Source organism: Bombus pyrosoma, linkage group LG16 (genome assembly GCF_014825855.1).
Source record: "Bombus pyrosoma isolate SC7728 linkage group LG16, ASM1482585v1, whole genome shotgun sequence".
NCBI lineage: Eukaryota > Metazoa > Arthropoda > Insecta > Hymenoptera > Apidae > Bombus > Bombus pyrosoma.
Window position 1 is genome coordinate 2,071,828 of NC_057785.1, and position 14,311 is coordinate 2,086,138.

The 14,311-nt window shown below is 30.9% G+C and overlaps 1 protein-coding gene across 10 annotated transcripts in view; it reads left to right on the forward strand.

Moving 5' to 3' along the window:
* LOC122576384 (hepatocyte nuclear factor 4-gamma) overlaps positions 1 to 14,311 on the forward strand; it is a 50,096-nt gene that overhangs the window by 13,547 nt on the left and 22,238 nt on the right. For 3 of the 10 annotated variants that reach the window (XM_043746612.1, XM_043746613.1, XM_043746610.1), the window contains exon 1: positions 6,606 to 7,005. The exons of 4 other annotated variants lie outside the window; for them this stretch is intronic. Coding sequence is in view for 3 of the 6 variants with exons in the window: in XM_043746610.1 (XP_043602545.1) it covers positions 6,993 to 7,005 (13 nt within the window). In the remaining 3 variants the exon portion in view is untranslated. Of the gene's footprint in view, positions 1 to 524; positions 777 to 6,605; positions 7,006 to 14,311 lie in introns of those variants that run through there. 3 more of the 10 variants (XM_043746603.1, XM_043746604.1, XM_043746615.1) reach the window with 3 other exon arrangements.

A 14,311-nucleotide genomic window follows, 5' to 3' on the forward strand; every position in this document is an offset into this window, starting at 1 on the left:
CGAATGCTATTAAAATCAGCAAATTCAACAAATATATGGTATCTATTCACCACGTTTATTTCATGTGATCTTCGTGTATTCTTACATACTGCGTACATTCTCCAGATTTTTTCGTATTATAGCATAGATTTTTATATTTCTAAATATCCCACATCGCTATTTAATTGTAAACATCGGAATCTAACGATCGGTATGTTAAAAATTGTCAAACTTGATTTCTACACTTACATGAGCGCAAATAAGATTAAGACACGCTGGAAGACTCGTGAACAAATGCAAAGAGTAAACAAGCAAGCAGTTGAACAAATCGTATCGTTGAATTGGTTATATGCAATATCCTCGTTGAATCGTTCCAGCAAATAATAAACGTTTTTCCCTTTCTTTGTAAGTATTCTTCCCGTATTTCGCTAGTTAGCGCACGACTATAGCCCTCACCACTATTCGCGCTATCCCCACTCACACGTATCTTTCCCTCACCATTAGCACATTAGCGAACGACGAAAGCAATAGTTTGACAATTTGACATTCAGTCGTTTAGCGACCTCCGTGCGCGATGCCTCAAATCCAATGATTTGGTAGGATTATTGTTTTGAACAATAGACCGTATACATAGTGACAGAAGTATGACAGCCACGTGAAGAGAATTATTGTCTGTGTTGTGTTGTTAATGTGTGCTTGCGCACACACCGTTTCCACACTGACTTTACGCGGTCAGTTTGAATTAAAGGGGACACATGCCGAAATGCGGTTCGACGAGCAGCTTTTCGAAGTCCTTGGTAAGTCAATAACATGAATCGATAATTATCGATAATTGAAGTGACTGCAAATTGGATAATTTACACTCTTTGTACATGATTTTGAAGATAAGAGGCGAAGAATATAAGTCTCATTTTCCACGTTTTATAAAACAACATATATTTTTAACAAAGTTTTAGAAAATGTAATAAACGTTATACCAATCGACTCGTTCTAATGTATATCCAGGTTACGAAAATATCAAAATGTTTAGCATTGTGTTTAATTCTTTTTCAATGGCAGACATCTTCTATTTTAACTGACATGGCTTTGTTAGGAATGTTCAACAATTGTAAAATTCAAGACACGTTGTTTATCGATTCGACGCATATAGATATACGATTCCACATTAGGATTGGTTTGATTTTGAGGTTATATCGGATTAAAAGCATAATATAATAGAGGTATTCGGGATAAAAGTATTAATAATAAACTAAAAATTGTTAAATTCTGAATAAGATACAGTTAAAATCTATTCTTTATGGCAATAAAATATATAAATATATTTCAGTACGTTATAGAATAATTAATATTTAATTTTGCTTATAGTATCATTTTACCTATTATAATCACACATCTGCCATTAGTTTTGCTGTGAGAGACAATTATTTAATTATAATTATAGAAAATAAAAGAAATTGAAGAGAGTGAATTATATTTTAATTATAAAACCAATCTAACAAAATTAGAATAAGAAACATTTAATATTAAAATATTTATGTATGAAAGATTATGTTCATAAAACATGATAATTCATAGAAATTCTCTTCAAGTTTATTAATATAAATAAAAATCGATTATTATTTTTAAAAATAATAATTTTTTACGCTCATTATAATGTCTCATTATTATGATTATAAAAATCAAATAAATTATTATAGTACACATGAAAAATATTTGCAAAAATATGAAAAAATATATGTAAAAAGCTGACGATACAATTACAGTCAATCAAACGTATAGCAATGTAAAGAAATCTATGCAAAAAACATTTAAAATTTAATATTACAATTCATAAAAAAGAAAATTTTAATAGAAATCGAACACTACTTCAAAAAATTTTAATTAACAAAATATCTTCTATGTATTTTAGCGTTTTTAATGTTATTTTAATGAATTGTCGTGTATCTATAATATCCACTTAAATGCACTGAATAGAAAATACCAATTAGTCAGCTTCTAATTGTTCAACAATAATTCACAATTAATTACAATTTTTCAGATGTTTAAATAATGATCTATTAGTGTGATTTAAGACTGCAGTAACTTTTAGCCGGATAAGAAAACCGTATAATTTTTTGTTTAAATGTTGTCTTAATTAATCAGACTCGTGGTAACATCGAAGTTAATTAAAGTTAATTTGCTATTATTATCTGCCAGGGTATTGCAAGGATCGCGATTAAGCACGTTTTTTGCCACGGCAAATAACATTTTTTCTCTCTGAAAGTGGAAACGCGATATTAGCAAGAAACTTCGTTTTATTTTTATAAATAATTGAATAAAACGAACGATTTCTCCTGGAAAAAATTTCTGATAATTTTAATTGTTAATCTCATGCCGTGTTTCCGCAACAAGAAAGGAAGAATTTTTTCATTGAAATTTCCTTGATTCTTTGAAAGATGTGGAATAATGTAAACACAAATAATCGTAAAATTATTAAAGTGAAATCGAGTACCACGCACGGTATAGTTTTTTTTTATTTGAATTTAACAGCGATTTCTTTTTAGATAAGTGAAGAGAGATAATATATAATTTCAATCGTTCCTTATTTTTTGATAGGAATGTTTAAAAGACAAGAAATACCGATCAAATAGAAATTATGTTAATTTGATAAATTAATTTGGTAGATTTAAGGTGTTTAAAAATTTAAATGGACAGTTTAAACTTTTTACCAATCTAATTAATTTTGTGCAGCAAAATATCACTAAAAATGGCCAATCTCTTTTACAAAAATGGAACTCTTTTACAAGAATCAGTAATTTTTAAGTAATGAAAATTCGTTTATTATTTATCTACTTTAAAGTGTGCAATGCTATCTGAAGAAAAATATCGAAAAAACAGGATGTAAATCCACTTGAAGGTCACCAAACATTTGCATTTACGAGCCATCCCCGTATTGAAATAAAGAATTAAATAAATTTCCATAATAAAAGCGCTATTATTAACTTCATTCTTAAACAATGGCGACAATGCATGGGCACACGGTATAGAGGCATTGCTATAAATTAAAACAACATTCTGTATTTTCTTTCGGATTAACAAAAAGATGAAAAAACGATGAGCCCCATGAAAGCCATAAAAAGTAAATCATTGTAATACCGAGTCTTTTTTGCTCAAAGTAAATCCTTGCATTAAAATACTTATTTTTCAAATAATTTATTTCGCTCTTGATGTTTTACATTTAACGAAAATGACTAATGATAATTTTCAAATATTATGTAGTATATAGGTAATATTAAATAATAAGTAAATGTACATGTATTTTAATATCAAGTATTCTAATGTATATTATTGTGGTCAGAATGATTAAAATAAGATAAATTTCATAGACTTAAACATTTTCAACAATGTACATTGGATTGGAAAATGCTGATATTTCAGAATTTTTGATACGCTGATAAGATCTGGCTACCATTGCAATATTACACACGATTTAAAAAGGACGGCCACTAAAAAATTGATTTTATGTAGTATATCTTATATGTAACGCAAAATAAATAAGATCGTTTTATTAATAACCAAAAGTAAACGAAAATTTCGAAATGTTTATAGTGAGACTCTCTCGTTTGAGCATAATTATCATCCTGGCAACGTGATAGTCGGGCGAGCACATAAAATGATTCATTTACAGCTGTCTCATTCCGGCAGAAACTGCTTCGTTCCTTTCTGTTTATCAACTGACTCATTTACCAGCTACCGGCTTTGTTACCATTTTTTTCACTTTCCTCTGTCTCTCTTCAACCCTCTGTTCTTCCCTCTCCCTTCCTTTCTCTTTCTCTCTCTCTCTCTCCCTCTCTCCTCTCACCCCTCTCTCCCTCTCATGTTACACTTTCCTTTGATGGAAATATACCTTTGTGGAAAAGCCAATTAATCGAAGAAACCTTTGTTATTAAAAGAGACTGAGCAATGTGGATGGAATGAGTTCTTGAAAATTTGATTACATTCTTGATTACTGATTACTGCACAACACGTGTGCCGATTAATCGAAAGCCTACTCGTTGGACATTGAGTCTATTAGCTTACGCGTTAGTTGTTTCTTATTACATCGAACAATAGTTAAACCTCGTTTTGCGACACCGTTCTCTTTGTCGAACTTGTTTTACATCTTCTCATAATATTCGATAAACAAGCAGGAAACATAGCACCTCTCGAGTCTGCTTGTCCATTGGTTCAAAATATATGACCAATAAAAGAATTGATTTGGCAAGTGTACTAGACAAGGGGTACCGTTCGGCTTCTGGCGGCAGGAAAAATATACAGGATAATCCGCGTAACTGTTTCATGTTATAGTTCCATAACCAGTGTACTTACTTAAACGAAGTTTGGTCGAATAATACACATTATGCCGCAAAATTAAAGAATTGCTCAATTATAACCGAAAAATTGTCGATGTTTGAACTGTCATAAATTTGTAATATACTTGTAGTATACTTTGAATTGGCAAAAGTAGAGGCTTCACCCTTTAACACTTTACCGACCGATAACCGATTAATCGGTTTTCTGTCGTCGACGCTTACCGACCGATAGCCTATTAATCGGCTTTTTGTTTCTCATTATTCGAGCAGTAATTTGTTATTTGGTACTAAGGTACCTTGCTCAGTTGCGTCAGTTGCGTTGCTTTGTAAGCTCCCACAGTTTTATACCAATTTGAAAAACTTACCGTTCGCGATGAACGAAAAGAATGGTATTGGAGTCTAAACCGAAACAGAGCCGGCGCCAGGGAGAATCTGCGCGTAAGCTGCCGGTCGGACGTGCGTATGCTGTTGAACCGCTAGCGGTCAGTGAAGTGTTAAAATGTGCCCGTGCCTAAATGAGATATCGACAATTTCGTGGTCACTTAATAATTCTTTAATTTTGTGACATAGAATATATCAATATTGTGATGTTTGGTGGAATATTAGTTAATTATTTAGTTTTCTTTTAGAGTTACTGTGAAAATTAGCGTTTTTTGAGGTTAGCCCAACAAACATTCGATTTTATGGTGGAATTTTAATTGTGTATTGCGGATGTCTATAGAAATTTAAATTTTTGTGTATTATGTATTACAAAATTAAAATACTAGAACTTACATGATCCGTTTCATTCGTCACTTTAGCACGTACTATAGTGCGTTTACTTCTTTATACACATTATGTGTACTTTGTGCACTTTTGCAGTTTGAACTTTCGAAAAAATAGATAAAATAAGAAGGTTAAATGATTTATTAAATACTCATTTGTAATTTAATTTCGTATGAGCAAGAGAATTTAAATTTTTCATTGCACAAATATGCATTTCGTGTTATGCTATGAATCACTACAGCACATACATACATATATATCGACTGTTACTCGACCTCAGATTTCTTTGCTCTTGACGTAAGATCTTTCAAGCAAAAATGCTATTTGACGATTTTGAATGTCCTTCGTGCGATCAGTGATGCAATATCCTACGATTTTCGACTTATGTAATATTGCAGTCGAGATTCATTTTCTTTCACGTATTGTTTGCATATTTGCATTATATAGTATAGTATCTACTTTTATTCAGGTTATCCTCATAAAATATAATAACCCATTATTTATTCTATTTTAATGGCAAGTTATCATATAAACATGCAAACAGCATCTGACATAAGAAATGAAATGGGAAACTAGGTATTTCCTATAAGTACACATATATATGCAAATATTATTCAAAAAAGTATATACATAGGGGATAAAATCGAGATGTTTTAGAAAATCAATTATTTGATTCAACTTCTTCCTGGATCTCGCGTTATGGTACAAGACAGTGTTATAAAGGTCACTGAGATTTTTTTTTAAATAGAACAGTACGTTTTTGTATACCTACGAATGTACGTAATTCACATTCCGACGAATTCAGCGACCATAGTTACTCAGGGTCAATCAAGGTCGTAGTTAAAAAGAAAGCATCTTCTTGTATCTCTCCAGTCGCTGATGAGAGACATCGTCTTCCATCTCGCTAATGTTTCGTAATAATTCTTCTTCACTATGTGCCTCTCGTGTTTCAAATGCTCTTTAAATTCCTTGAGTCGAATGTACTTGGTGAAATCATTATTGGATATTATTTAAATATTAAGTTGATTGCAAAGTTCTGTTGCTTTTCTTCTTTAGAAAAAGATCGATTGTTTTAACGAAAATTTCTGTCAGTCTTCGATATTTGATAACTTTCATAATAGAAATTTAAATTACACAATTCTCGTGTTATATGGGATCCTGCTATATTCGGAACTAAAAGGATTAACAGTTCTTATAAAATAGAAATCAAACCTTGTTGCTAAATTTATCAATATATTAACATATCAAAATAACATTAAAATAACAACTCTAAATAAAAGAGATTAATAGTTCTCATAAGGAAAAACCAACCCTCGTTGCATTTACGCGCCAAATTTTAACCCCGTTGTCTCCTTCCCCTACTCCTAATCTACCAACAGCCTAGCACCCACCACTTCTAATCTTCGAACGCGAGCGCCCCCCTCATTTCTAACTATCGCCGCGATTCGCGCTATATTCATTCCTATGGTAGACTCGAGTTATCCCCACTCTCTAGCCACGAGCCGAGCGCAAAACGCGCCAGCTGCTTGCCAGGCAGTCGTCTTTGCGACGTTGTCATGAAACGAATGAAAGTTATCATCACGGCGTTTTAGCTACCTGTTTGCTGCGGCTCCATCGTGTTTCAAACCTCCCTCTTAGTTCGTTGCACTGGCTCACTGTACGGAACGGTTTAGGTTAGAGTGTGTTTCCGCTTCGATCGACAGACGATTGTGCGATGGCCGAGAAATTACGTAATTAAAGGCCGCGGTCATACCGTAACGTAATTTGCCAGGGCTACTGTCGTTGTCTCGGTGATAAGAACGATAATGGAGGCCACCTGCGAGGAATTTTTTCCGAGAAAGATCGGGAGAATTCGTGCACGATTGATCGAAGATCTACACGTCTGATAGCGAGGCTACGTTCGCCACTGTTTCGGAAATGGGGCTGGCAGGTAAATGTTTTGTCTTGGTTGATCGCCATGTTTTTAACCGGTTTCGGGATTCTTTAACCTATGATACCAATCACTGTTATTTTTGATATGATGTGTTTTTATGGACATTATATTTTCGCTTCAAATGTTTAGGGAGTAAAATGAGTATAATCAGTATCTTGTCTTTTTCTTTTTTTATGGGATTCATTGAGTCGTGTAGGTGATAGATGAAGGGTTGATCATATAGGGTGTCCTTAAATTTTGTGCTTCCTTATTTTGGAGGAGATTTTGGTAAATAATAAAGTTTATTAGTTATGTGGATTTGTGAATAGCATAAAGGAAGCTGCGAAGGGTTTGTTATACGAGATGTTAAAAAATTGTATATTTACTTATTTAAGAGTTACTTAATTAGCTAACTTAGTTTAGAGAAATCTAAACATTTATTTACAAGAATTATTCCATTACCTGACCTATTCTGAGAATCTACTATTAATAATAATTACTCTACATTTGTTAAATGATAGTAATAACGTATTCTGGCACATCGCGTCATGTTTGTGGAATCGATTATCGTTATTATATAATTGTGTATGCAACTAAATCCAGCACTTGTTTCGTCCAAAGTAGAAAATTTTCAAGACACCCGATGAGTAGGTCAACCTACGTCGCGTAATTAATCAATGCACGCCCACCCATATTTGGTAATTTAGTTTGCTTGATTCTTTACCAATTTTATTCAGTAGCATGTGTTCAAAAAATGTCGTAGGACATTTTGGTAGAAAAATATCTCTATAATAAACTGAATTATGACAAAAAGTACTTTTCACTGAAATTCTGCCTTTGTTTTTGTATTGTTGTTTCTATTTATATGTATACATACAATTGTATTCATTTTTATATTAACTGTTATAGTTGTTTTTATACATATGTATATATATTATTTTTACTTTTATTAGATACTGAAATCGTTTAATTTAATTTATTAGAGGTTAGATTAGAGTTCTTCTTAAAATAGTATTTTGATTAACACGAATTAGTGAAATAAAACGAAATTATCCAAAAAGTTTGAATGAAGCGATGAGCAGAAATAAGGAAAGTCAGGCGCTGAAAGAAATCAATTGTTAAATCAATTGTTAAAGAAACTTTGTAAAGAGCTAAAAATTGTGTAATGACAGTAAAAATATAATGGGAAATTAATGATACTTTTCTCTGTGAATTTTGTAAGGACGACAACTTATTTTTAACAGAAAGCAAAAGCAGCAGAAGAACAAACTGATGAGCTAATGAAAAAATTATGTAATTTTCGACACACATTACTGGCCAAATGTAGGGTGAACGTAAAATTTCATTTTTTATGTGATCTGTTAGTCGTCGCTGAGCACGTGGAATTTTTTGTTTATGTTAATCGGGACGATTTATAATCTTCGGAAAGAAACAGGTACCGATGAGATCTCAGTAATTAATCTTCTGAAATACACGCGAATCTTTTCCCTTTTATTTTCTTAAATAGGACAGTATCATTATTTATACAAAAATTTATTAATTGAGATGTCTCCATATTGTGACATAACGTAATTTCTATAAAACTTCTTTTTACCTTATATGATTTCTAAAATTGAATAATAATAACAATAATACATAAAACAACCCTAAAATAATTTGAGTGCATGGCCCTTCGTTTTCGAGAAATTCTGACAAAATTCAGATAAAAGCTGTATGGTATCGAGGGGGACATATTTGGCCTTGAAACGTCCTGTAAAGATGACATTTAAATTTTTTAATGAAATCTTTATGTTGTATCATGACATTAAAAGAGTAATTAAGAGTGATAGAATTAGGTCGGACACCCTATATATGTGCAATATATATGCACATAAACGTAAACTACAATACTAACACGCTATAATATAATATCAAAATATTTAATTGCTCTTGTGATATATTACTTGACTGCCTATCCTAATTCTTCAAGTAGTAATATTTGAAGTGCCCTATTTTCTTATTTTTATACTGATCGCATACGATACTCGGCTTCACGGCTGCTTGAGTGTGTTGATTTATAAAGTTTGTAACAGTTGAAATTTACGTGACTGTTAAAAATGATTACAACACGGTAAATTACTCTTAAATTATGTAAAATGTAAAATTTTCTTAGAATATTAAAAATATTTTGTTTGGTTGAAACAAAAGCAAGAGTAGGACAATAATCATGAGAATTGCAGTGAGATTAAGAACTGCAAAGGTCTTTTTATGCTCTCAGCAATCCTGAAAATCATAAAATGAAGTTATACATATAGAAAACGATTGATTATATATACAAACTTTGTTCGTTGTAAGAAAAGTGACATAACTTTTCCATGGACAGCCACCACTGATCACAATTCGTGAAATCAAGATAAGCGTTTCAGTTATTGGAGGGTTATTTTCGTGCGTTTCTCCGTTTGCTTATGTTAATGCCATATTCAGTGGACAAACGGAAGGGGAACTGCGAATTAACAAGTAAAAGAAGCTTTTAGTCGGAAGAACTCGCATTAATTATTAATACTGTTAGTCCGTCGCCGTGTCGTATAAACGGGTCTCTGAAAAATACGACGGATGGTTCGTTTCCACTTTATGTACTTCTATTTCTATTGTACGTCCTTGCCTTTTTAATCTATGAAAACATTTACATTTTTATATTGGATTGTTTTAAAAAATATGTTTCGTTTTATTCGATTTTATTTATTTCAATTTTTTCTGAAAACACCGATAAGTATTTAATATAAATGTATTGACTTCTAAATAATTGATTTTTTAATTTCTTAGTGGTTTAAAATACCAATGACATTACTTGAGAAATATACAATTTTTTAGAAATATTGCACCTTTTCCTTGTTGTATATCCATGTTGTATTTCTAAAATTCTTCGGCATATTGGATTCTTTAAAGCTTTGAGAAAGGAAACAGGAATTTTTAGAAATATGTATTATTCTTCTATTTTATTATATTTCAGAATATTTTCATTAGTTGATGCTTTGAACGATACTATCTAATCGTTTACATTGTACATATAACCATCCTATAAAGTGTGATCGTACATTTGAAATTCAGATTAGTACAGTGATTTAATGTGTATAAAATGAAAAGAATTCTTCTATAGTGTATAAGCAGTGGATCTGCCTTTTGTTACATTGACGAAATAAAGGGTAGCCACTTCTATCTTCATATTATTTTCGTGTTAGAATTAAATAGCGACGTTGCTAATATTATTGAAATTCTATTCCCTTCCCAAAAGTAAACCCAGATCCATTTCAAATCAAATTATGTTGTCAAGGGACATAATTTTATTCAGAGTCTAATTTTAATTTCTTATTATCTACCAAAATTTTCGTGCTGCTTTATAATAGAAAAATCACGAGGATACAATCAGGAATTTAGTATGGTTATCTTTGCGCATGCGCATTTACATTGATTGTCATTTACAGATGGCGCCCGAAATCTTTCATTAAGTCTAAGAAAAATCGATGGCCAGAAATTTCGTATATTCGTTGGTTAACCACTGTGTCTAATCGTTATTCTTGCTTTCACTTTCTACATGACGCTTCTGACTGATAATTAAGCAATCTAAAGAAATGTCGGAAATTCATCTTCTCATAAACTCAACTACTATACAGCTTAGAAGGGGTAAATTTTATTATATAGATAATGATTACATTGCAATATTAGATGTTACATGTTTTCAGAACACTATACATATAGTAGATGTTTCTTAAGTTCGAACAGGTAAATTTCCCCGAGAAATCGGAAACGGTGTCTAACCACTAAGAGATAGAATCCACTGGCTCATTTCCCTTACGTAATATAATAGGACACGCACGCGACGTATCTTTCTCTCTAATCTCGCTATACATATATACAATTAGTTCCTCTGTTTGAACACAGTCCCTGTGTCTTTTTTTATTCTCGTCCAAAAAAGGTCCAACTGTCTCTATCCATCGATGCTTTTGTAATTTATATTTACTTTGTGGACGACTCAATTGATCACATAGGTCGTTGAGATGAGTATCATAGAAATCGAGTTTTATGTGAGTCGCGGAGAAGCCACGATCAAATTCATAAATTAAAATACATAGAAGAATGACGATTGCGAACAATATTTTTTTAAATGTTACTTTAATTTTAATTTTCCTTGAAATTTACAATTATTTACGATACAGGTTTGTGATAAATGAATTTGTGAAAATAACATTTCTTTTTCAAAATATCGAATAATAATGATACATCTGGATAATATGAGACGTTAATAACATTATTAACGTTAATAAAAAATTATTTGGATACTTATCATAGATAATCTTTATGTTATTGTTGTATGTGTTATACAATAATTATTTTCTTAATAGATCTTCGAATATTCCATCAATCTTCCGTAAATCTTCAAATATTTTTTCTGGGAAACACTTACACACGTAGGTTTTCGAGTAAAGAAAAAAATCTATAATAAATGCACAAAAAGGTCAAAAAGAACACACGTGAACAATCTACGGTTGTGAGAAGAGAAAATAAATCGTCATTCGACGGGCTAGCCGGTACTCATAATTGTCGTCATTCGAGAAAAAGTAGTTTTACATTTGACGATGGATAATAACACGTAATCGAGTTATGAAAGAAATTAAAAGGATACTCAGTGTTTTTCTTGTAATTTAGTGTTAAATGAGCGAAAAAATATTCTTTTATAACACGTTAGTAATTGCATTATTATATCAATGTCAGCGTAAACTTAAACAAAAAATATATCGAACAAGTAGACATAAATTATTTAAAAAGAAGATGGAAAGATTCGTAATTTGAAAAAGACACGTGTAATAGACGCAAGAATGAAAATGAGCTAGCTCATAGTTAATGTATATCATATTATATTATGTCATAATTATAAAATGCAAAACAGTTTTTAGAAGATTCAGTGACACTTATTAATATTTGGATATCACGTCACCCGAGACAAAGTTTGGTTGTTAAATACTGGGATATCCTGTATAATTTACAAATAACGTCACAAGGTTAGTGAAAAAAGTGACAGAATTCTTAATTCGCATTAATCCATACAAGTTATTTCTGCTTCTCTATAAATGCAATAGTCGGTCAGATAAATTAAAATTTCTAATTTGAATTAGTTAATTCATTTCTATGGAAATCATTGGCATTATTGCTATAAGAAGTACGTAGCTGTGACGGAAAAAATGTAACTTTTTATCGCTACTTGTACGTAAAATAACAATGTTAAGGAAAAAGGTGCTTATGTGTAATATGACTATTTACAATTATAATCCTTCGAGAACGTAAATGCAATTAGCTACCACTTACATAATGAATAGAACGTGTTGATATTAGCGTATTAGTTCAATCGGAGACACTTAGTTGATGTTTGTGAATACATGGAACTTCATAGCCTTGATCCGATTTTGATCTTCACTGGTAACACGTTTTTCTTTTTCCTATTTCGTTTTCTTTTTTTTTTCTTTTTTTTGTACATTTTCATTTCCAGGCTAAGCCAGCGATGCGTAATGTCACCAGTGCCCTCTTACATAGTAATTTATTAAGCAATTATGTATATATTGCAAGTTATAGCTATTATATATTTATGTTTTATAACTTTGTAATTTTGGAATAAATAAAGTCTTGTGATTTATAAAATTTATTAAGTAATAATATTAACTATAGTGTATAGATTGTAAACTCTTCATTTAAAATTTTACAATTTTATGTTAAAAAAGATATTATAAGATAAGATAGTAATTTGTTATTTATAAAGTTTCTCAAATGACAATATCAGAGAACTGATAACTTGCTAATTATAGGCTATAAATTCTTATTTACAATTCTACGTCAACGGATAATTAAATAATTTACATATAAATTGCAAAATATTTTCCAAGCAATAGCTTTTGTTTATTTGTGTAAGGGGGTTCAGACATAAAAGTACAGTCGAATATGTTTATACATAACTTTTTAGCACAGTGGAAAGATTAAATGTTAGAATGAAAATTAAGAAAAATTTCTCTCATCTGTTCCTAACAATCAGAAGAAATTTAAACTTCATTAGAATGTTTACTTGAAATGTATTTAACGTTATAATTAATGTGAATATTCTAATCATTTTTGTCATTCTCACTATCTTCTTTATTTGTAACTTGAAAACTACCTATACTTTAATTATTTTTATTGAATTTCTACTTATATAGGTACTTATAGTACAATATTATTATAATTTTTGTGTCATTAATGGAAATCATAAAACCAGGGTTTAATAGCAAAAGTGCAGAATTTTATCTATAGACTCAGATTTTATGCAAACTCTAAGCATAATAAAATAAAAGTTATTATGTCTAGGAGCTTCTTACTTCGTTTTTGTTCAGACAATATAGGAAACATTGAAATTAGACATAGAAAATGAAATGTTCCAAGGCTTCCCAATACCCAAACATAAAGTCTTATAATAATCACTATTTTGATTATTTTTAAAATATTTCCTCTAAACAATAATAATATACACACACTTATTTCTAATTTATTATTTGTAATTGCACACCAAGTCGTAATTATTAAAATTAAATGATAAATCAGTTTAAAAAATCAAGTTATTAAACGTTACGTTATCTTTGCTTTCTTTCAAACATTATTCGATGAAATTCTACAAAATGTTTCCTAAAATTCCATACTCTATCCAAATTACATGTTAATGTTAAATCATCTGTTTCTTAAATCATAATTATCTTTACCTAACTTATAACTTATCTTCTTCATCACGGAATATTTTTTCGCGGTATAATCCATTAACATTCGTGAAACGTTCCCTAAGAATAATTTCTATGCATAATTCAAGCCAAAATGTGGAACGGTAAATGCAAATATATAGAAGCATACGGTGGATATTTCGTAGCCCGAAAATGAAAGTAGGGAAACCTCATTTAACTTGGAAATATTAAAGTCGTTCTTCGAATGTCGGAGTGAAAAGTTATATAATAAATTAGCCGCTAAATAAAGATCGAAATAACATCTTTTCTTTCATTTTTCTCGCGTCGGTCGCGATTATACTTTCTAAAACATAAAGTGATGTAATCGTTTCAGTTTTCTTGAGGAAGTTCGCGATTCCCGTCTCATTATGCAATTAACAGTTTTCAATTCTGACACGTGTTTCTCTGCTAGATAAGAAAAAAAGGCACACTCCAGCGATTTGTACGCGTTCATGCGATTCACATGTTGTTAATATGTAACGCGCGAACGATCGTAAATCGCTTCTGGTCTTAGAAGAAAATTGATCGACATTTAATGTGCTTCTTTGTAAACG